Raw genomic sequence first — 24,950 nt, forward strand, 5'->3', positions numbered from 1 at the left:
GCCCTATGTTCGCTCTGCCCCTCTGCCGCGTCCAGGACTCTCTCAGCTTCCTTCACCTGGCCTCGCAGGACCTCCCCCGGCGCGTGCCCTCCACAGCTCCCCGGGCGCGGCCCGCCTCCTCCGCGGCCCTCAGCTGCTCCCCCAGGTCGCCCCGCCCTCGCCCCTCTCCTTCCGCTTTCCAGAGCGGCTCCCAGAGCTCGCGCCGCGTGGGGTCTCGTCTCCTTGGCGACGACGCAGTGTGTTCAGCTCCTGGCTCACGGCACCGCGCGAACCCCGAGCTGTGCTGGCCTTCGGTGTCCGCCCTGAGGACGGGCGGTGTGAGAGAACCACGGACAGGTAGGAGACACCACGGGGGCCCTCTCCCCGCCCTCGCGTGCAGTGGGACCCGGCCCTGGCCTCCCACTCCCCCAGGCGCCGTTCCTGAACGCACCAACTTCTCTGCCCCCTGCAGGTTCGGGCTCTGGGGCTCCCCGGCTGCCGAGGCGGCGCTCGAAAAGGTAGGAGAAGCGGAGCTGGCGGTGCACCTTGCACTTGCCTTCCTCCTTTGGCCGTAGTCAGGCACTCGGGAAGGGATATAGTGTTTGTGTCTACATGGGTGTGATTGAATACTGGGGTATTCAATGGGGGTGTACACCACCATTCTCTGACCTGCCCATTACCGTGCGCCAAGGGCCCCCTCCCCTCCCAGAAAACCATGAAAATGGCCTCATTGCATCGCAGAGCTTCCAGCTACTTCGTTTGATCCTCTCCCTCCCTTTAAAACAAACAAACCTTTTTTCTTTTACCTGTTTTTTTTTTCCTTTATTTTTTTATTTTTTTATTTTTTGGGGAAACAGCTTAATGGCCAGGAGCCAGCATTCACTGTACTTAAGAGTCATCACTAGACACAACTTGCCCAGCCATAAAAAAATTCTTGTGAAATTTGGACAAATCGTTGAAGCTCCCTGGACCTTGTTTTCATCTTATGTAAAATGAGGGGCTGGGACAGTGAATCACTTCTAAGGTCCAGTCTTCTGCCTTCTGTGAGGTGATGAAATTGACTTGAGATTTGCAAAATTAAGATGTGTGGCCTTTGATATGAAAAAGGCTCTGCACTGTGCCCTTATGGCACTTAAATTAACGTGTGGCATAATTATACATTTGTAGTTTGACTTGCTAGAGGGCATAGGTGAATTACACCAATTTGTTCATACCCCCCAAGAGACTCCTGGAAATTGTTTTCTAAAAATAAATCTGAAAAAGACACTGAAAATGTCATTTGTTTCATTCTCTTAAAACCAAATGCAGTGATCCCCAAATCCACCTTAATTTTTTTTATTTTTACTCTCAAGAAAGATTTTTCCAGAGGTGAATTCCAACACCTTTGTAGGGATTCCACTGCACTACAGAATTCTAGAGCTTCCTACCCTCACCACCCCCATTTGAGCTAAATGTTCAGTGTTTTCTCCTGCTTCTTTGCTCAATCCAGTCTCACACGTGAAAGAGTTTAGACCTGGCTTTCTTAGAATTTACTGTCAGCACTGTCCTTGCTAGGTGGTAGGTGTAGTAATAATGGTAATAGGAGGAGGAAGAGTTGTAGTAATTATAATCATAAGAGGAGATAGGTGCTATTATTTGTTGTTAACTATATTAATCCTCATTATAACTCTAGGAGGTAGGTAGTATTTTTGTCCTCATTTTACCGTTGAGGAAAGTGAATCCTAGAGAGATTAAGGAACTGGCTAGGTTCACACAATTTGCTGAGGTTTGAACATAAGCAATCTGGCTCCAGAGTCTGGGCTCCAAGGTCCACATTATGCTGTAAAGAAAAGATATAAAATATATGTGTAATCACTTTTAAATTAGAATGTAAATGATGATCATTAAAACCTTTTTTTATATACACTTGAAGCGATGCAGTGGAGATTGTCCTTGAATCCTATTGTGTCCACACTAGGCTTCTCTAGGATGGAGGATGGTGCTTAATCAGCTGTCTCCTCATCGCAGTTGCAGGGCCTGAGCATGTGGCTACTTCTTAATTCATCCTTTGCCTATTAGAATACTAGGTGGCTTATAAAAACAAATAGCCCAAAAGGAAAAAATAATTGCATAAAGATGATGGAGGAAAATGTGTTTGTGTGTGTGTGTCTTCCGATATTACAAGAGAAACCTAAAAGGAGAATTTTGTGAAAGGTGAATTTTGAATGCTGGTAACTCAGTGTATAAAAGGTTTTTTGAAACCTACAGAATCCAAATGAAACCTCTTTGGCTGCTGGTTAGTGAACACTTAACTAGAGGTGTAAGGGAATCAGATGTTTTATATTCTTTTTAAATTTTTTATTTAAAAATTTTTTTTAATGTTTATTTCTGAGAGAGAGAGAGAGAGAGAGAGAGAGACAGCGTGAGCAGGGGAGGGTCAGAGAGAGGGAGACAGAATTTGAAAGAGACTCCAGGCTTTGAGCTAGCTGTCAGCACAGATCCTGACACGGGGCTCGAACCTACAAACCATGAGATCATGACCTGAGCCGAAATTGGACGCTTAACCGACTAAGCCACCCAGGTGCCCCTATGTTCTTTGTTTAGTACGAAGTCTATAATCTATACATATCTTAAATTGAACCAATCACATTTCAGGTGTTCAACAACCACATATGTCTAGTGACTACCAAATTGGATCGCAACGTTCTAGTTTAAAACTTTCTTTTGCTTTCTTCCTTCCTATTCAACAAATATTTATGAGCACAGTTTATGAGGTGCTTGAGTTTTTCAGTTCTTTGTAGCCAAAAAAACTAGCTGAACCATTTGGGCCTTTGAGTGGAGTTTTTATTGAGAGAGTCAGTTTTTCCATAAATGCTACAACAGCACCACATAAAACTCATGTGTTGCACCATGTGTAGAAAATCTGTCTGCAAGGAGAGAGAAGAATGAAACGCACCTGCAGGGAGAAGCTGAGATGAACAAGGGAAAAACCCCATGCCCCTCCTTGAACACAGCTGTATCCACCATTCCTACTTCCACACAACTTGGGTATTTAACTCTGGGATTCTATGAGCCAACACTTTTCTTCTTTTGCCTAAGCTAACTTGAACATGGTTTCTGTAACTTGCAACCAAGAATCCAGACTAATATAGTTAAAATGCTAAGCACTAAACCCTTTCTTTAAGAAACGAGCCCATCATGACCTCCATCCTGACCCCAAAGTACATTTTAATTTACAAAATAAACAATATTTCTTAACATATATAATCACATAATTATGGCTTTATAAACCACTTTGTCATGTACATTTTATATATTAACTGGGTACATTTATCTTCTGATTAGTACTACTCATCTTTTATATTAGTCATTCAGTATTTTTCTTTCTTTTTTAAAAAATTTTTAATGTTTATTTTTATTTTATTTTATCTTTTTGAGAGAGAGACAGAGTAAGTTGGGGGAGGGGCAGAGAGAGAGGGAGACACAGAATCTGAAGCCTGCTCCAGGCTCTGAGCTGTCAGCACAGAGCCTGATGCGGGGCTTGAACTCATGAACAACGAGATCATGATCTGAGCCAAAGGTGGATGCTTAACCGACTGGAGCCACCCCAGTGTCCCCCACCTGCTTCTTAAATGTTGGTATTTGTCAGGATTCTATCCTTGGCCTAGTCTTATTCTACATGGGTTAGGCCATCCATTCCCACTTTTTCACAGCTATCCTATAAATCATCTTTTGTCTTCAGTTCTAACTCTTTAACAGAATGGAACATCACTTGATTTCAGATGATCTACAGACATCTCCAGCTCAGGATTTCCCCCAAATAAACTCATTATCCCTGCTCCCCCAAATGTCCCTCCTCTCGTACCCACACCCTAGTTATCCATACACTTCTTTTCTTCTCCCTCACTTCTATGCCTAGTGACCCTCAGTTTTACCTCTCTTTTGGTCCCAAGTGTATCTTCATGGCTTTGTACATAATCCTTTTTTCCTCTGGACTAGGATTTGGCAAATTTTTTCTGTAAAGGGCCAGATAATATGTATTATAGGCTTTGTAGGCCAGACAGTCTTTGTTGAAACCATTCAGCTTTGCCATTGTACTCTGAAAGCTGCCATTGACAATGTACAAACAAGCATGTCTGTTCCAAAAATATTTCATTTGTAAGAGTAGGCAATGAGTCATATTTGGCCCATGAGCTGTAGTTTGCCAGCCCCTGATGACTGCAGTAGCCTTTTAAATGATTTCCCCACCTCCTTCTCTCTCCAGTTTACTCTCCACAGAATTTCTGTTCTAAGATAGTTCTAATCATATGATTATGCTTCAAAACCTTGGTTTGCTTTCCATTGCTTACTGTTTAAAACCCCAAACCCTTAGCATGTGATAACTAATGACTTTTAAACTTTGCTCCCACATATATCCAACTTCACCTATTGCCATTTTCTAAGACACTGCTTGACTGTTCTTCCCCTTCTGTTGACTGCCTACTTGACTAAGGAAATGTCACCTTCATTGTGAAGCCTGACTCTTGCTTCCTATAGCAGGTAGAACAAAGCCATGATCTAGGGATATTTGTAGGAATCATAATACCTGAGGGAATATAGCAAACCTGGAGGACATGCCTCAGAACTGGATTCTGCAACTGAAAGTTGTTTGAGAATAGTTCTATTGACTAGACTCTTCCTTTGTCTTTCCAATTCAGTCTCCACTGCCTGCTGACTTTCCTTGGCTATCTCCCATCCATGAGCTCAAAAGAAGGGATTTGATTGATCCTGTTTGGGCATTATGGAAAATTACATTAGCAGGAAGCATTTAATACAGTACTTTGAAGCTTGGTCTGTCCTTTATGTAGAAAAGTTAGTAGTTGTTTCCCCTATAAAATTCTGAGCTTCTCTTGTATCCCTAGAGCTTATCACAGACTTATTTGTGTTAAGACACATAGTAGGTATTCATCAAATATTTGTTGTAAATAGACATTGAGTATTGGGACATGATATAGACATGGAAATTGGGAACTGTCATAACTGTTGTTCCCTTTACCACTAGACTGTTGAAAGACATCAGAAGAGTCTCCCTATGTTCCAAAAGCCAGAGGGTATATACTTGGTAAAGACTCAAATCTGATTAATTGAATGTTGTGATGTTAACATTAACCATATATAATAGTGATGAATATACAAAGTGTGCATATGTATACCATTCTTTCTGGATATTATGATCTCAGTTTGACTAAGGGCCACTGGGCGGAGAAGAGAATTTAGGTGGCACAAAAGCCAACATACCGCTTACATGCCTGTAAGAGGCGAATAAACATAGAGAGTTAAATGGCGTTGTAAATTTTTTAAATTGCTTTTTAAAAAATAGATATACATTTATTTTGTTCAAAGTTCAAGAGATACAAATGGGGGTGCCAGGGTGGCTCAGTCGGTTAAGCGTCTGACTTTGTCTCAGGTCATGATCTCGCGGTTCGTGGGTTCGAGCCCCACGTCGGGCTCTGTGCTGACTACCAGCTCAGAGCCTGGAGCCTGCTTCAGATTCTCTGTCTCCCTCTCTCTCTGACCCTCCCCTGCTCACACTGTCTCTCTCTCTCTCAGAAATAAATATAACATTAAAAAAGAGAGAGAGATAAAGATACAAATGGACATAAAGTAAAAGTCTGTCTCCCACCCCAGTCCTGCAGTCATCTCTTTCTCCTCCTCAGAGTCAGCCATTATTGTGTTTCTTTTCCTACAATGGCTGGACCTCATTCGTCTCAGCTTAAGTCACTGCTTTAACTCTACCCATGTTCTCAATTACTCTTTTTCCCTGGAGTCATTGATCTTTCTAAGCAAGTATCATTACTTTGGGGCTTAGGTGATTTTTTTAAATTAATTAATTAAAAGCCCTCAGAACTAGTCTGCTTGTCTCAATCACAGTAAAACCTTATCTTTGTTTCCCTAAGCAATCTTAACCAGTCCCATAGGACATTTTTGCAGTTTTTTTCTTTAGATAAAACATCAAGCTGTTTGTACAGCATCCCTCCTATTAATCATCCTATTAAATCCATACAATGATCCAATGAAGTTGGCACCAATGTGATTCCTATTTTACAGACAGAGGAACTGAGGCCTAAAGAAATTAAGTAACCTACTAAAGCTTACATGGAAAGTGGTAGAACTGGGCTGTGAATCCAGTCTCTTTCACTAAAGAACCCCAACTCTTGTCTATGACTTTATACTGCCCTCCACCCCATAGAATTCAATTTTATGAAAGGAGATTAAATGAACATTTCCTAGATAAAGATAAATTCAGACCTAGCAGAGCCTGGGTTTCCATCAAGGCCTGGGATCTGCCCACCCTAGGTTTTTCTTTTACCAGGTAAAAACGGGAAAATTGTATACACTGATGTTTCTTCCAGGTAAAGGGTAGAATGTAGCAATTTGGAGAGAAGGGCTCTAAGTATAAAGATGATGTCTACCCAGATATATGGGCTTCCACAGAATTGTGGAAATCTATAGAGAGTACTTCTCAGGACAGATCATCTTGGATTTCTTTTGTAAAGATCTCATTTGGCTCCTTATTGCATTGTTTCAGCTTTTGAGCTCTCCTGCCCTGGAGAAGTAGGGCATTTATGCTAGAGGTTGGTCTTCTACAACTCTTTTTCTCAAAAAGGTGCCTTGCTTTTCAGCTCTCTCTAAATTTCTCAGAGGGATAATCAGATGAATAATATATATAATGTGTGACTTGATCAGAATTCCCCAAAAAACAAAGCCTGAGGCAAAAGTTTATGTACTAATGCTTAACCCAGAGTGCAAATTAGTACAGAGTGCAAATCATTTCGAGGCAGACAGATTTAAAAAGAGAAAAACTTAATATAAACTAGGAGCTTCTCTTTTGTTGTCCACAGTTTTGGCCCTGAATTTTGTATTCCAGAAATCCTTAGTAGGTACTACTAGTAATAATTTTTGAAGTCTTGCTTGGGATGTAGGGACAAGTATTGGGGAAGGAGAGGGCAAGTGAATTGTTATTTATGAAAAATTTAAGTGTGGCCTCTCTCATACTTAAAGCAAAAAACCAAAACCCTTAAAAGTTGGTTCATCTCTTTACAATTAAACTTAAATTTATCCAGATATGTAAAGGGCTAAGTTATAGGAAAATCTACTTAGGGTAACCTAAGAAAGGTAAACATTCACAGAGAAAACATTATTAGTACTAATAAATACATAGGGGAACCTAAAGATAATAATTGTATTTTAAAATGTATCTTTGGATAAAATCAAAGGTTAATTTCTAAATGTATTTGTTGAAATAATATTTTATTTAAAATACTCTTCAAATACCATGGAAAAGTTTCTTATTCTGGCTTAAATATACTCTATGAAGGATTTTTTCATAACATAGATGAACTGGAATGTGGCAGATAGTTTGGTGTGTATATTGTTTTATTTTGTTAAAGTAGGGGAGAAAAGCAGTGTTGTAAACATGAGCCAAGCTGAATTTATAATTTCTAGGCTCAGCTCAGTAGGAAGAGAGAGTCCTTAGCCTGCTGTTGATTGTATTTGGATCTGGATCTAGAGTGAGTCCAAGTTATATAAAACCAAAACAGTAACAGAGAATTGGAGACTTATTTAATACATCAGTTTTCTTAACGTGCAGTATTATTCCTATAGCTCTTTTTACGTAAACTCCAAGATGAAATGGGGAGAAGGGGAAGTGTTAATTTCTCTAGACTTTTTTAACCCAATTTCATAATCCAAAAGAATAAAGTTTTTCAGTTAGGATGTAAGTAACACTACTAAACATACACACACACGCACACACGCACACATACACACACACAATATTTAATACCCTTCTGACAGAGTTCTGTATTGTTTTATTTATAGTCTAAATTTATACAGCATTTAAAGACTTGGGAAGTTTTAATATTTTGGGGTTTTTTTGCAGGAATTAATCAAGACAGATGTTGTAAAGTTAAGACTATATAAACTATTTTTAGGATACTTTAGATCTCTTTTACCATCAGTTTATATGGTTTTTGAATAATTGACTTTAGTGTAAAGTTACATTTTAGCCTAGATAATAGAAATGTTTATATAAAAGCTACATAAATGATTCCAAATACCTCAAACTAAAATATTAATGATAATGCTAGTTTTTATTTCTGCTTCTATTTTAGGAACCAAAGTATAGACAGAACGGCAGATTGCTAGTGTTTGATCCAAAGGGTAAATGATTTATTACTTAAAAAGAATATGTTTCATCACCATTTTGTCCTAAATATTAAGAAGATAGTCATTGGATTGATTGAATGTGATTGAAGTCTTAGCAATTAAATCCTTTAGTATATTGCCTGTCATTCAAAAACTGCTTAGGTATATTTATCAATCAGGAATTCTGTTAGGAACATCACTACAGATAAAATTCTGAGTAGTGTTTTTCTTTTCTTCTCTTTCAGCAAAAGTGATTGAGCCAAATGAAGCAATGTCAGAGTAAGATGTCTCCAGTTGTGCAGCTGATCTATCACATGCCTTTTAAGCAATTAGAACTAGATAATGCAATCATTTGTCACCCAATTAAATTTGAAAGGCCAGAAATGCATGGATTAGCACTTTAGCTTTTGCTTCGGTTAAAGCAGTTGTTACTTTGGATAAAAGGACATTTAAAATGAAAAATGAATTTTGATAAAAGTACAGAGGTATAGATAATATTCACTTCCACTTTTTAAATGCTTAAATACCAAGTAATCTGTATTTTACTTATATAATTTCCATTGCTCATTCCTGTTTTCTCTTGGTATTTGCTCATTTCTTTCAGGATATCCCTTTAAATTAATATTTACTCTAAAATTAAAGATTCTTGGGGCGCCCGGGTGGCTTAGTCGGTTAAGCGTCCGACTTTCGCTTAGGTCATGATCTCGCGGTTCGTGGGTTCGAGCCCCGCGTCAGGCTCTTTGCTGACTGCCAGCTCAGAGCCTGGAGCCTGTTTCAGTCCGTGACTCCCTCTCTCTCTGACCCTCCCCTTCTCATGCTGTCTCTCTCTCTCCCAGAAATAAATAAAAAGCATTAAAAAAAATTTTTTTTTTAAATTAAAGATTCTTTATTTACTATGAGATGAATCATTACTATTAAATAAGGGAAACTAATCACCCCAAGTAGTTGAAGGGGTTGGTGTTATAAAGTATAGTAGCTACATATTAAGTATTTGCTTTGTTCAAGGCACCGATTCTGATAATTCTTTTTTTTTTTTTTTTTAAATGTTTTATTTATTTCTAGGAGAGAGAGAGAGAGACAGCGTGAGCAGGGGAGGGTCAGAGAGAGAGGGAGTCACAGACTGAAACAGGCTCCAGGCTCTGAGCTGGCAGTCAGCACAGAGCCCGACGCGGGGCTCAAACCCACGAACCGTGAGATCATGACCTAAGCGAAAGTCGGACGCTTAACCGACTAAGCCACCCAGGCACCCGACTCTGATAATTCTTAAAAGCCCTTCCTGATATGATGACCTCTTCCCTCCTGAAAAAAAAATTCTATTTTTTATCCCATGAAAATTGCACTTTGAAAATTGATTGTAAAACACATATCAATTATTAACAAATTGGTAGAGTGGTGCCAAATTGATATTATTTTGGTTTATTCTGAGTATAACTGGCTGGGAAATTTTTCACCTTATGCAATGTATATTTTAATTTTCATACTGTCAAAGTTAAAAATGAAAATTACAGTTTACCTTGGCTTTTGTTGCAAATTATATTTTAAATACATGTGTTTATATTGAAATAGTGGGGTTGCCTGGGTGGCTCAGTCAGTTAAGTGTCTGACTCTTTGATTTCAGCTCAGGTCATGATCTCATGGTTTGTGTGTTCAAGTCCATGTCAGTAGCCTGCTATCAACACAGAGCCTGCTTGAGATTCTCTCTCTCCCGCTGTCTCACTGCCCCTCTCCCACTCGCTCTCTCTGTCTCTCAAAATAAACAATAAAAAAAATTTTAAGAGAAAGAGTGTGTAATGGGTCAAAGACAGAGAATCTATTTTTATTTCAGATTAAGTGTTATAGACAACCAGAAAAAATAAATGCCACATTACATATATCCTCCTCCTCCTCCCCCCCTCTTCCTCCTCCTCCTCCCCTCTTCCTCCTCTTCTTTGTTTTCCTCCTCTTCCTCCTTTTTCTACTTCTCCTCCCCGTTTCTTCCTTCCCTCTTCCTCCACCTCCTTCCCTCTTCCTCCTCCTCCTCCTCTTCTATCAAGTGAAGTAGTGAGAGTGGATTTGCCTTAATCTTCTGATTGATTCTTTAATCTGGTCTGAGGCACAAGGAGTATGTAGATTTATAAAACCAGGGGTTTCAAGCTTCTCTGCATGCAAAGCCCACATTTATTATTTCCTCTTTTCCCCATGGATCCTGTGTATGAAAGGTTTTGTCTACCCAACAAATTGAACTAAATTAACAATAAAGTTATTTCAGCAATAAAAATAAAATATACCTTTAATGCTAGATGAAATTTTATAGATTTTGAACCTTTGATCTGTTGGGCTTTGTGTCAAGCTTAAAGATAAGGGGAAGGGGTGGCACTTGGGTGGCTCAATCAGTTGAGCATCTGACTCTTGATTTCTGTTCAGGCCATGATGCCAGGGTTGTAGGACAGAGCCTCGCATCAGGCTCCACACTGAACTTAGAGCCTGCTTAAAATTCTCTCTTCCTTTTTCTCAGCCCTTCCCCTGTTCACTCTCTCTCTTTCTGTCTCTCTCAAAAAAGAAAAAAAAAAAAGGGGGAAATGGCTGAAGTAAATCCATAGCATTCAATTCTTTGAGGTTGAAAAATTGTGTCTATAGGTTTTCCATAATCATATGTTTTATCCCTCCTAACATGAATGATACATTATTTACTTATTTCTGTTTTTATACTTTAAGTAAATGCCTCTTTGGACGCAGATCAAGATTGGCAAGCAAACTTTGTACCTCACCAACACAAGTCTCTCTAAATGTAGCTAGGAAAATCTCAGAAAAGTAAGTCTTTTTTTTTTTTTTTTTTTAAGGTTTTTATTTATTTCTAGAAGAGAGAGAGAGACAGCGTGAGCAGGGGAGGGTCAGAGAGAGAGGGAGTCACAGACTGAAACAGGCTCCGGGCTCTGAGCTGGCAGTCAGCACAGAGCCCGACGCGGGGCCCGAACTCACGAACCGCGAGATCATGACCTAAGCGAAAGTCGGACGCTTAACCGACTAAGCCACCCAGGCGCCCCGCAGAAAAGTAAGTCTTAATCAATTATGGTTTTAGGCCCATGTTCGACCAATATAAATAAGTTTAAAACCTAAACTTTCTGAAAAAATTATTAATTTCATAGGGCCATTTCATAAATATGCCCAAAGCTGTTAACATACTAAGGAACAGTCCTAAAATCTAGGTTATCTACCCTTCAGCATAAATGTTTCAGTAGAATATCTAACCTGACTGACTCAACCCAAGTAGAAACTAAATTAAATACCTTCCATTTCCGAAGGATATTACATAAAGTAAAAATTTGAATTTTTCTTCAACTGTAACTGTATTTGAATTAAAGAAAACAAATCTTTTAGAGTATACTACTTATCAATTTTTCTTAAATGGTTAGAGGTGTTATTACCAATAAATGTTACTTTCTCAATTGGAAGTCAAAAGTTTGTAGTTGAAGAGGAGGTTGGACTTTGAGCCTTTGATTCTTTGAAATTACATATGAGAAAGACTATAGAAGGTGAGCAGAAAAGGAATTCATATTTTACTGTTAAAATGATGATTTTTACCAATTTTCATGTGTATTTTTATGGCATGTTCACTTCTTCCAAATAGTAATATCCCATTTAATATCAGGCCATTGAGAATGTTGGCTTCCTCCATGTTATGTCATTAAGGTTGTTAGAGGCATTTGCTATTATTAAAATGCCTAGAACTATACCAGATAAATTCCCTTCCTAGGGATATAACTTAGTGAATATGCAAGTACCATATTTCATAGACTGTAAAGCATACATATTTTCTTCATATTTTAAGAACTCTTAAAATTGATTATGTATTACACTTAAACTTGGAAGTGGTTTTTCTTTTTTAAATAACATTATGTCTTATAATAAATACATGTTATCTTAGATTCTGTGAAACACTGATTCATGAAGAGGGGGAGGCAGTAAAGCTCTTTTATTTAGATTAGTTATTAGAGCATATAAATTTTAATAATCACTTGTGGCAACCTTTGGCATAATGGGAATCTAATCAGACTAGAAATTAAATACTTAACTGATTTCTCAACTTTTTATATATAGAGTTTCTTCTTGGATACTTTCTTTCACAATTAGAAAATCAAGAAAGTCAGAAGCAGAACAAATGTAAATCAACTTTGCATTTTTCATTACCAGAGAGGGGTTTTGCTTTAAAAGCATATATTGAGGAAGTGAAGATTCTATTCCCTCCCATAGTGTTAAGAATATAATAAGGTGTCCAGCCTGTTTGCTAAATCACGGTACACAAGATCACTGACTTAACTGTACTCATGTTCTGGATTCACATGTCAGTGGGGAAAAAGAGCCACCGTAACTTTGGAGGAAAAATACCTCACGTCTTTTTATATCTTGACACACAAAGCAGAAGTTTATTTTTTTTTTTAAATCTTGGTAAAGGAGATGTATTTAAAAAATCTTAAGACCCCAGAAAACAAACTTGGGATTACTTTTCCACCAGCATAAGTACCTATCTGTAAACAAAGCATACCACGCAAGAATCTTCTATCTTAATGCATTATTTTTGACACGAAGTTTCAGCCTTAAAGGCTGAAAGAGAAAATTAACCCACTTCTATTTCAGCTACTTAATGAAAAGGCAGGTTAGTTTATGTTATGACCAAGGGTTGATCTTAGTGTTGGACTCCATGAGTGTTGCATTTAGCAATGGTAAGTATTGATTGATAAACCTAGAAAAAACCCAAGGCTAGCGTTCCTAGTTTTATTCCAATGTGTTGTAATGATGTGCCAAAGACACTCGTATAATTGAGTGCTTGTATGCTCTATGTTAAAGAACTCTGAAAAGATTTTTATAATCATTACACAATGACAAATGCTAGGTAGAAGTAAAATAATTATCAATAAAAATTATTTTAAATGTTCTTCCACAAAGACGATATTACATTTTAACTATTTACTTTATTGTTGATATATTCTGTTTGCATTGTGTGTGTGTGCGCATGTATGCGCGTGGATATGAACCCATATGAAGCTTCAAGCAGAACTGTGACCTAGGAAATTATTTTTTCACTATTTATTTTAACATTTAGGAGGGAAGTCCCTTCAAAAAATATTGAAAAACTAGCCTCTTTAAGGAATACTAGAAATAGAGCATCTTCAAACAGTATTGAAAATAAAGATACAGAAATAAATCTACAGTCTAAACTATGGTCATCTTCCTTCTTAAAGGAAGGCACAGGTAAGAACATTTGTTTTATGTGAGTAAATGCAGCTTCTCTTTGAGCCCTCTTCCATGACTTGGGATTCTGACAACTCTGTATGTCTGGAGCAAGTCAGAGGAACGTGTACTATAATTTTTGAAATTTGTATATCAGATGATTCTGATAAACAGATATGGCAGCCATGCTATACATTATATAAAATGATAATGATGAGGTATTAAATTTTAGAATGAATTAAAATACCAATGAAAGCATTAACTTCCATTCATTAAACAATGATTTATTGATTTCCAGGACTGTTTTAGAAGCTGTGGATACAGGGGTGCCTGGGTGGCTCAGTCGGTTAAATGTCCGACTTCGGCTCAGGTCATGATCTCGAGCCCCGTGTTGGGCTCTGTGCTGACAGCTCAGAGCCTGGAGCCTGTCTTCGGTTTCTGTGTGTCTCTCTCTCTCTGACCCTCCCCTGCTCACACTGTCTCTATCTCTCTCTCAGAAATAAATTTTTAAAAATTAAAAAAAAAAATTTTTAAAACGAAGCTGTAGATACAATAGTTGGCAAATAGGCAAGGTCCTTGCCTTTATAGAACTTACGTTCTAGTGGGAGATAGTCAACTATTAAAAATAAATAATAAACAACAGAAAAATAAGGCAGTGACAGGTTGTGGTGGGTGCTATAATGTAAATAAATGGCTCAGTGTTTGTGAATTAAATGAGACAGTTCCTGTGACGTCTCACAGTTCACATGAAGTCCTTAATTCCTGATTATGACCTTCCCCTGATGACATCAGTATAATGAGTCTGTGAACAGGCTGGGTACCCACTGGAAGATCAAGGTGGCTGTGAGCTGATGGAGACAATTAATGAAAAAGAAGCAGGTAGATGACCTAAAGAGCCCAGCCATCCTGCTCCTGGAAGGACTGGTATTCCGTTTCAGGATAGCATTTTTTTGTTTAAGCAAGTGTTTGCTTTGGAATATGGAATTTTATCAGCTTTTTGGAGTTTCTGGCCTGCATTGTCTTAACATCGTCATCTCTCGAGCTCTCTGGATTTCTTCATTTTATTTCTGACACAGGTGTTTCTACATGATTTGGAGTAGCTAATAGCCAAACTCCCATCAAGGAAAGCATCTCACAAGACTTCCAGACACTCAAAATCTTACAAGAGGCGAGGTTTCACACAAGTTCGGGTTGAAACTGAAAGACATTGGTAGAGCCAGAGCAGTTGACAAGCTCACTCAGTAGTATTTCCCAGAGAGATAATTTTAGGAAACACATAGTAACTTAAAAAAAAAAATGAGTTTAATGATAATACATTTTAATGTATGTTAGAAAAAAAATAAGACATGGTTATGAATATGGACTCTGGAGCCAAACTGACTCCCAGATCCACCAGTTAATTAGTGGCATGAAGTTGAGTGGGTTATTTAACCTCTCTGTCTCTCAGTTTCATCTATGAACAGAGTGGATATAGTACACACCTCATTGAGATGTTGAGAGAATTAAATGAGTTAACATAGCTAATGTTCAGAAGAGTAATGACATATAATGTTTGTTGGGATTATGTTATTTTTATTCATCCATCAGTTTCATGGATGATAATATTTGTGGTCTGCTAAAACTTATGTTAAAAAATAGATTCAATAAAAATACTGAGTAATTAGTATAGGTGATACTCATACGGCAAAATGGATGCAGATAGTGTAAGAATTGTACTGTTGGAAAATGTTCCAGTAGATTGTGTCATGGAGACTTTACTTCAGTATTTCTCTAATCTACCTCCTCTTCTCCATCCCTGTTTTACCAGTGCCCTGTCATTAATCATATCTCTTACCTAGACTTTTTAAAGAGACCTATAACCTCTCTCCTTGCTCTTTTTATTTTTTTGGTCTCCCCTCAAATATACTTTCCACCGTCCTTACCAAGTCTTCCTCTAGAAATGCAGATTTGACCATATTTGGTTTCCTACTTAAAATCCATTATTAGTAGGGTTTACTTTTAGGATATAGTCCAAACTCCAAGGCTCCTGGCCCACAAGGCTCCATTAATCTAACTACCCCTCCAGCCACATCTGTCACCATTTTAGTCTCTACCTTGGCCCCTAAGCAGTGTCAAAGTGCCTTGTAGCACATTCTTGTTTCTTTGTTGGCTCATGCTGTCTCCTTCCTTAGAAAAACTAATCCACTCATTCAGACTGGGCAATTTCTGACCACCACATGATTGGCATGGGGCCCTCCTTTGTTCTGTCGTTTACCCAGCACACATCTTTATCTCCGTACTTCCATACTGCTTTATTACTATCTACTATGTTTCTGACTTCCCAGTTAGAGTGTGAATGAGTGCCCTGAGATCAAAAACTAATTTTTGGGTTCGTGGGACTCTACATTAGTGCTGGGCACTGAATGGGTAGTCATTAGTGCTTATTTTTATTTTTCAGTCATCTGCATTTCATAACTATTGTGTTTTGACACTAGAAAAATCATTACTAATGTTATGTAACTTCTGGTTATAGATAGAATACTTCACATGTCTCTTTTCTAATTTGTGGTGTGTGTTGAGAAAGAACTTTATTCTCAAGTATCCAAGCAGTGACATGACCTGCCTAAGAATTAGTATTTTCTTCTCAGCCTCTCCAGGCTCCTTATTTCATATTTACCTTCCTATAAGAACAATTTAGGAAATGTATTTCTGGAGGTAGAATAGTATTAATTTCTTTTTTTCTTGAAATAATATTTTACATAAAACTATTTTCTATTTATTAAAATTTTAAGCACCAAACAACACTAACATAAGTTCAGTGTTACTGGTTTGGGTTTTTTCCTCTTGGCAGTTTTATTCCTTCTTTTGGAAATGGAAATCAGGTAAGTTCATTGCAGTGCTGTTTAGTCATGAAAAAAAAAAAACCTCCAGAACAGGGAACTATATAGTAAATATGTACACCTATTACATTTTAATTTGGGAGGAACCATTTTTTTAATGTTTTATTTATTTCTAGGAGAGAGAGAGAGAGACAGTGTGAGCAGGGGAGGGTCAGAGAGAGAGGGAGTCACAGACTCTGAAACAGGTTCCAGGCTCTGAGCTGGCAGTCAGCACAGAGCCCCATGCGGGGCTCGAACCCACGAACCGCGAGATCATGACCTAAGCGAAAGTTGGACGCCTAACCGACTAAGCCACTAAGGCGCCCCAGGGAGGAACCATTTTTAATTTTTGAACTTTTCAATATTTATTGATTAAATTATGCATTTTCTGGGGTGCCTGGGTGGAGCGTCTGACTCTTGATTTTGGCTCAAGTCATGATCCCAGGGTCACAGGATCTAGCCCTGCATTGGGCTCTGTGGTGAGCATGGAACCTACTTAAGATTCTCTCCCTCTCCCTCTCCCTCTCCCTCGTTCACTCTCTTCCCCCTCCCCCTCCCCCTCCCCCTCTCCCATTCTCCCTCTCCCTTTCTCTCCCTTTGCCCCTTTCCCTGGCTTGCATGCATGCATTCTCTCTCTCTCTCTCTAAAGTAAAAATAAAATTTTTTTAAAATATGCATATTCTATTTTAGGTCAAGTGGGCAAAGATTCAGTCTTTTCAGAGCAGGAGAAAAATAACGAATATTACCTTCAGGATACTGATGATAAGTTATCTGAATCGACAGATGATGATGGTGAAGATGATACCAATGATGATGATAATGATGAAGACCGTAACCGTAATAAGGATACTCATGCCCCATTAGAGTTAATGGCAGAAGTAAGTTTAACTTGTGCATTATAATGTAAAAAGTTAAAAATATTAAAATAACTGTATGTAGTCTTGAAGATTTAAAAAATAGTAAAAAAAAATCCTTGCCCATACACAGATGCTTACGTAGATACCCATCTCTCACTTGGAAGTAAGAGGTGAGAGAACATTCTGGAAGTGACTTACTCTGGTAAAGGCAGAAACAGGAATAAAAGTTTTGGCACAAAATTCTGCAAGGACTGCTTTAATGGATGCTTTCTACACAGCTGGGCACCATGATAGTTCAAGTTCATGATCTTTTCTTATAGTTACACTCCACTGTCAATCCCATTCTCCCTCCCTTCCTCTCTCCCTCTCTCTCTCCATATATGTGTATGTGTATAAAATTTCAGATATTTTATCATCTCTAGAAGTTTTATTTAAATATTTTTATATCTATTATTTCTCTCATCATATTCATATTTTACTTTTAAGCATATGACATTTATAATAGATATTTTAACATGCTTGTCTGCTGTGCTATCGTTTTGTCAATTCTAGGTTGGTTTCTTTTGCATAAGTTTTCTCCAGTATATGGCTCATCTATTTCTGCATCATTGCATGCCTGTAATTTTTTTTTTTATTAAATCATAGACGTTATAAATTTTATGTTCTTTTGTACAAACTTTTGTTTTTTTCCTTTAAATATTTTTGGACTTTGATCTGGGACATAGCTGAGGTTCTTGGAAGCAGGTTTCTCTTTTTGAGTCTTGCCTTTTAAGCTTTGTTGGGAGGGCCCAGGGTAGCCTGTATATTGTAGGGACACTACTAAGGCAATGTCCTTATGAGGACTCTTCCCAATACTCTGTATTAAGAGGAACTTCTGCTCTGGCTGGAGAAAACATGAGCTCTCTTCAGTTCTGGGTGCTTCTTGAGGCAGCTTGCATTCCTATCACCTTCTCTCTTAGATCCACTGTTGCTATATCCCGAGGTTTAGATTGTTGTGTTTTCATTCTTGTTTGTTTCCATTTGTTTTTTTAATTCTTTGATTTCTAAGTTGATCCATTCATTGTTTACTGGCATGTTGTTTAACCTTTATGTATTTATGGATTTTCCTGATTTTTTCTTATGGTTGATTTCTAGTTTCAGAGTTGTAGTCAGAAAAGATGCATGGCATTACTGATCTTTTTGAATTTGTTGAAACTTGTTTTGTAAAATAATATGTGCTGTATTCTGGAGTATGCTTTATGTGCACTAGAAAAGAGTGTGTATTCTGCTATTTTAATATGGAATGTTATGAATATATATTAAATCCATCTGGCCCAGTGTGTCTTTCAAAGCCACTGTTTCCTTATTGATTTTCTGTTTGGATGATCTGTCCCTCCATGTAAGTGAGGTGTTAAAAAGTCATCTACTATTATTGTATTACTACTATTGATTAGTTCCTTTAAGTTTGTTTTTAACTGTTTCATGTTTTTGGATGCCACCATGTTGGGTGCATAAATATTTACAAAAACACACAAACACTTAATTCAAAGGGATACATGCACCCCTATGTTTATAGCTGCATTATTTACAGTAGCCAAATTATGGATGCAGTCCAAGTGCTCATTGATAGATAATTGCACTACTGGGTATTTGTCCAAAAAATACCAAATAAATATTTTAAATTATTATATCTTCTTATTGGGTTGCCCCCCTTATGATTATATAGTGCCCTTCTTTGTCTCTTGTAATAGTCCTTGGTTGGTTTTTTTTTTTTTACAGATAGTTTATTGTCAAGTTGGTTTCCATGCTCATCCCCNTGTAATAGTCCTTGTTTTAAAGTCTAGTTTGTTTGCTATAAGTATTGTTACCCCAGCTTTCTTCGGACATCCATATGCATGAGAAATGTTTCACCATCTCTCCACTTTCAGTCTGCAAGTGTCTTTAGGTTTGAAATGAGTCTCTTGTAGGCAGCATGTAGATGGGTTTGTTTTTTTTATCCACTCTGTCACCCTATGTCTTTTGATTGAAGTGTTTAGTCCATTTACACTCAATGTAATTATTATTTTTTTAATGTTTTATTTATTTCTGAGAGAGAGAGCGTGAGCAGGGGAAGGTCAGAGAGAGAGGGACACACAGAATCTGAAGCAGGCTCCAGGCTCTGAGCTGTCAGCACAGAGCCCGATGTGGGGCTCGAACCCAGGAACCATGAGATCATGACCTGAGCTGAAGTTGGACGCTTAACTGACTGAGCCACCCAGGCGCCCCACACTCAATGTAATTATTAATAGATTTGTATGTATTGCCATTTTGCTCTTGTTTTATGGTTGTTTTTGTAGTTTTTCTCTAAGCCTTCTCATGCTCTAATGATTTGTTGGCTTTCTTTAGTGATATACTTAGGTTCCTTTTTCTTTATTCTTTGCATATCTATTAGTGGTTTTTGATTTGTAGTTACCATTAGGTTTGTATATAACATCTTCTGCATATAGCAGTCTATATTACGTTGATAGTCACTTAAAGTTGAACCCATTCTTCTCACCATGTTTTAGGTATATGGTGTCATATTTTACATCCTTTTATTTTCTGAATTCCTTGACTGATTTTTTAATAGAAATATTTAGTCTTATTACTTTTGCGTTTCCTACCTTTCATACTCTGACTTCTGCTCTTTCTTTTCCACTCAGAGAATCCCCTTTAACATTTCTTATAGGGCTAGTTTAGTGGTCATGAACCCCTTTAGTTTTTGTTTGTCTGAGAAACCCTTTATCTCATTTTATTCTGAATGATAGCCTTGCTGGATAGAGTATTCTTGGCTGCAGGTTTTTCACATTTAGCACTTTGAATATGTCATGCCACTCCCTTCTGGCCTACAAGATTTCTGCTGAAAAATCCACTGGTAACCTTTGGGGTTTCCCTTATATGTAACTGTCTTCTTTTCTTTTACTGCTTAAATTTTCTTTTCTTTATCACTATTTTCTGCCATTTTGATTCCTATAGTGTGGACCTCCTTTGGTTGATTTTGTTAGGATCTCTGTGCCTCCTATATCTGGGTATCTATTTCTTTCCCCAGATTAGGGAAATTTTCAGCTGTTATTCCTTCTAATAAATTTTTTGCTCACAATTCTCTCTTTTCTTCTTCTGGGATCCCAATAATGTGATTGTTATTATGCTTGATGGAGTCGCTGATTTCCCCAAGTCCAGTCTTGTTTTACATAATTCTTTTTTCTCTCATTTGTTCAGCCTGATTACTTTCCATGACTCTGTCTTCTGGCTCATTCATTTGTTCCTCTGCTTCTTCCAGCCTGCCATTTATTCATCAAGTGTATTTTGATTTTGTTTATTGTGTTCTTTATCTCTGATTGGTTCTTTTTTTTATCTCTGTGTTAAGGGTCTCACTGATGTCCTCCACCTTTTTCTCAAGTCCAGTAAATGTCTTTCTGATCATTACTGTTTATTTTCTATCAGAAATATTACTTATATCCATTTTGCTTAGGTCTCTTACTGTGATTTTGTCTGGTTCTTTCATTTGTAATATATTCCTCTGTCTCTTCATTTTGCCTAACTCTCTGTGTCTGTTTCTGTGAGTTAGGAAAGTCAGCTATGGTCTCTTGTAAGTAGTGAGCAGGCTGTGCATTTTTAATTAGGTGGCACTGGTCTTCTTCCACAGGGCACATGCAGCCACTACGGAGACAGAGCTGGCTGTTCCGCAAAACATGAGCAGGCAGGGGGTGCAGTTTTAACAAAGTGCACATCCTCTGTGAGAGGTCAGGAGAGGCACTGCTGGCAAGGTGTGCAGGGGTCTTCTAGGAGAGAGGATCTGCAGCACCAGGACTGAGGCAGGCCTGGCTGGAGGGGGCGGGGTGTGGTGTAAGCAGGATAGGTAGTGAATGCCAGTATTGTGCTGGTTCCCACTGGTATTTGTGTGTTTATGATAAGGGGCAGGGGAGGGAAATGGAGCCTGCCAGCTCCTTTGTTCCTGGAGAAGTTCCTCCGCAAGTTCCTGGTTTGGTCACCAACTCTTCCTCCCATATGCCCAAGGCATCTTTCAGACTGTTTCCAAGCTGTATCTCTGAAGGATGTTTGCTGTGCTTTCTCTTTAAGGGTAGGAGCTCCACTTCCTATCACCCTCTGAGCTCTCCCACAGACCAGGCTGCTGGTTTCTAAAGTTTCAGGCATTGAGTCCCTCCCTCTGGACGTAAGCACTCACAAAATTCAGCCTCTGTGATTTTCAAAGCCAAATGCTGTGGGGATTCCTCTTCCCCTTGCTGGCTCCCTTTATCTGATAGTCTGTTTCTCCCCCTTCTGCATCTGTGGATCCCTTCCTCCAGCGGTCAGATCCATGGGATTTAAGTTGCCACTGAATCCTCATCCTTCCTACCCTCTTTGATGTGGCCTCTTTTCTATATTCAGTTGTGGAATTTGTTTGGCCAGTCTTTGGGTCATTATCTGGGTTGTTTGCAGTGATACAAGTGTTCCCTACTTGTATTTGAGGGACAAAGTGAGTTTACGGTCCTCCTACTCTGCCATCTTCCCTGGAAGTCCCATCTCTTTATTTTGAATGTCATAAATAATTTAATGTAAAACCAATTTTTTTAAACCTGTCTTCTTACTTTAGCTTGACCTTGCAGTTTTAAGCAATTCTCATGAGAAGTCTTTAGCCAAATATCCACTAGGTAGATTTCTTTTTTTTTTTTTTAATATTTTTTATTTATTTCTAGGAGAGAGAGAGAGAGAGAGAGACCGTGTGAGCAGGGGAGGGTCAGAGAGAGAGGGAGTCAGAGACTCCGAAACAGGCTCCAGGCTCTGAACTGGCTGTCATCACAGAGCCTGACTCGGGGCTCGAACCCGCGAACCGCGAGATCATGACCCAAGCGAAAGTCAGACGCTTAACCGACTAAGCCACCCAGGCGCCCCTATTAGGTGAATTTCTTAATTTCGCTGCATTTTGAACTGTTAAAAGAAATATATATTTGTTGTTGTTGTTTTTGTTAACAACAAAAATTCGTAGGTGTAAAGTACATTTTGATTTTGATTCCATGCTCCTTTTCATTTTTTGAGGCTAGTATTATTAATATAAATCTTCATGAAGTAGACTAGATATTAATTGATATTGAGAAATTTTTGTTAATTTGGTTAGGTGTAATAGCTGTAGTGTCCTTGGGTTTTTACTTTAAAGTGAAATGAGATGATATCTGTAAAAAGTTTTAAAATAATCTAAGCAGAGTGGGGAAAAGAATGTAGTAATATTGATAAAATCAGATTGGCAAAATATTAATTTCTAAAGATGAAAATTGAAAATGTATACTTCTTTTACTGGTTTTCTACTTGTGTATATTTAAATTTTCCATAAAGATTTTAAAAATGTAAATAATAGCTGTATATGATACCTGTCACACTCTCTGACTGTGATCAATTAAACTAAGCATTGAAAATAAAAATAACTACGATAACAAAACTATTTAAAAGTAAAAGGTATTCTTCTGGATGACACTTGAATTACAAATAAAAATGAAAACTAAACTTGCAAACTACTTAGAAAATAGTGATAACCACAACACTAAATATTAAAGCTTTTGAAAAGAGCTTAAGGTTTTGAATATTTCAGTGATGACAATGATGATTAAAAGGGGAATGACAAAAAATGAAATAGTAATGCCTAGGAAAAGAATAAAACAAACATAAGAAAAATGAAAATAATTAAATAAAATTCAAAGTAAAAACCAAATTAATACATCCATTTAAGAGCAGGATATTTGAAAAAAGAATAACCTAGATAAACCACAAGATACGATAATTAAAATGGAAGGAAACCACAAATAGGAATAAAAATGAACAGGTCTTAATAGACAAAATTAGATTTTAAAAATATAACAGGGGCACCTTGGTAGCTCAGTTGCTTAAGCCTCCGACTTCTGCTCAGGTCATTATCTCATGGTTCATGGATTCAAGCCCCATGTTGGGCTCTGTGCTGACAGCTCAGAGCCTGGAGCCTGTTTCAGATTCTGTATCTCCCTTTCTCTGCCCCTCCCCTGCTTGCGCTATGTCTCTCTCTCTCAAAAATAAACATATGTTTAAAAAAATCTTAAATAATAACAGGATTCTCTTTGATGAGTTTAACAGCATTTGTTAATATGTGAAAAAGTGGGGATTGTGGTGAAAGTAATGACATAGAAAAATCTGCAGAAATGTTCTCTTTCTGTTAAAAAAATGTAAATATATCTTGAATGCTGAGAACAAACTGAGGACTGATGGGTATTGAGGGGAGGGGGGCAGATGGTCATGGAGGAGGGCACTTGTGGGGATGAGCACCGGGTGTTACATGGAAACCAACTTGACAAATAAACTATTTGTGAAAAAAAAATGTAAATATAATCATACCTGTGGAAGAAACTAAGAAAATTGGTAGAGAACTTCTTAAAATGGTGCTTGGGTATATATCAGTTGTCTAGAAACATGTGGGAAGTGTCTCTTCTAATACTCCATGCCCTTGTCTCTTGCAGAGGAAGCCTAGTGTACCTAGTGTTCAGAATATATTACACACAAACAAGAATAGTCATCCAAATTTAGGGTTATTTTTAATGGAAGCAGTCTAAAGAAGTTAGAATAGGACATTAGTTTAATAAACTGTAGCCTAAATAAAAAATATATAAGACTATTTAATTTTATGGGGAGAAAATTATCATCATATGTGGTTTATTTTTTAAAAGTTGCTGAGGGCTGCCTGGATGGCTCAGTCGGTTAAGTGACTGACCTTGGCTCAAATAATGATGATCTGGTTTGTGGGATCGACCCCACATCAGGCTCTACACTGACTAGAACCTGCTTGGGATTCTCTTTCTCTCCCTCTCTCTCTCTGTCCCTCCCCCACTTGTGCTTTCTCTGACTCTTGATTTCCGCTCAGGTCATGATCCCAAGTGGATCCAGCCCTGCATGGGGCTCTGCACTGAGCATGGAGCCTGCTTAAGATTCTCTCTTTCTCCCTCCCCCCCTCCCTCCTCCCTCCTACTTACACACATGCTCTCTCTAAATTAAGCAAAAAAAGTTACTGAATAATCCTAGTTTTTGTGAATATGTGTTTATTTATGTAAAAATACTAAAATGATACAATAGAGATGCTAACAATAAACATTTCTGTATGGTAGAAATATAAATGCTTTTTAATTGGGGACAGAATGTGTTTATTTAGCTTTTAAATTTCCTACATACAAAATATTTATTATTTTGTAACAATAAAAATATAATAACAGTGAAACAAGGAGCGCCTGGGTGGCTTAGTTGGTTAAGCATCCAACTTCAGCTCACGATTCATGAGTTTGAGCCCCACACCCACGTTGGGCTCTGGGCTGACAGCTCAGAGCCTGGAGTCTGCTTTGGATTCTGTGTCTCCCTCTCTCTCTGCCCCTCCCCTGTTCATGCTAGGTCTCTCTCTGTCTCTCAAAAATGAGTAAATGTTTAAAAAAATTTTCTTTTAATAGTAAAATGAGGGGCCCCTGGGTGGCTCAGTCAGTTAAGCATCCAACTTCGGCTCAGGTCATGATCTTACAGTTTGTGGGTTCCAGCCCTGCGTCAGACTGTGCTGAGAGCCAGCGCAGAGCCTGGAGCCTGTTTCAGATTGTGTGTGTGTGTGTCTCTCTCTGACCCTCCCCTGCTCATGCTGTCTCTCTCTGTCTCTCAGAAATAAATAAAACATTTAAAAAAAAGAAAGAAGACATTAAAAATTTTTTTAAATATAAGTAATTGTAAATCTACTTTTTTTTTTTTTACTAAATATTGTCATGTAATTATGGACTAAGTTTACAAAAAAAAAAGCTGTATCTGAACCAAAGGGACATTAAAATGATGAATGTCTTTACTATCTCTGCCAGTTGAACCAATCTGTGTATTCTGAAATTATTAAGTAGTGTGT

At 38.0% G+C, this 24,950-nt stretch overlaps 1 protein-coding gene across 2 annotated transcripts in view; it reads left to right on the forward strand.

Annotated features, from left to right (window-relative positions):
* Positions 1 to 24,950, forward strand: part of ERICH2 (glutamate rich 2) — a 32,787-nt gene that overhangs the window by 384 nt on the left and 7,453 nt on the right. Inside the window, exons 1-7 of one of the 2 annotated variants that reach the window (XM_077751124.1) lie at positions 1 to 336; positions 452 to 497; positions 8,112 to 8,160; positions 8,391 to 8,424; positions 10,840 to 10,935; positions 13,226 to 13,374; positions 16,902 to 17,089. The exon at positions 1 to 336 is cut by the window's left edge and continues 384 nt beyond it. In XM_077751124.1, coding sequence (XP_077607250.1) covers positions 1 to 336; positions 452 to 497; positions 8,112 to 8,160; positions 8,391 to 8,424; positions 10,840 to 10,935; positions 13,226 to 13,374; positions 16,902 to 17,089 — 898 coding nt within the window. Of the gene's footprint in view, positions 337 to 451; positions 498 to 8,111; positions 8,161 to 8,390; positions 8,425 to 10,839; positions 10,936 to 13,225; positions 13,375 to 14,175; positions 14,233 to 16,901; positions 17,090 to 24,950 lie in introns of those variants that run through there. The other variant, XM_077751125.1, reaches the window with a different exon arrangement.

This window comes from Crocuta crocuta, unplaced genomic scaffold (genome assembly GCF_008692635.1).
Source record: "Crocuta crocuta isolate KB4526 unplaced genomic scaffold, BGI_CrCroc_1.0 scaffold219, whole genome shotgun sequence".
In the NCBI taxonomy this organism is placed as follows: Eukaryota; Metazoa; Chordata; class Mammalia; order Carnivora; family Hyaenidae; genus Crocuta; species Crocuta crocuta.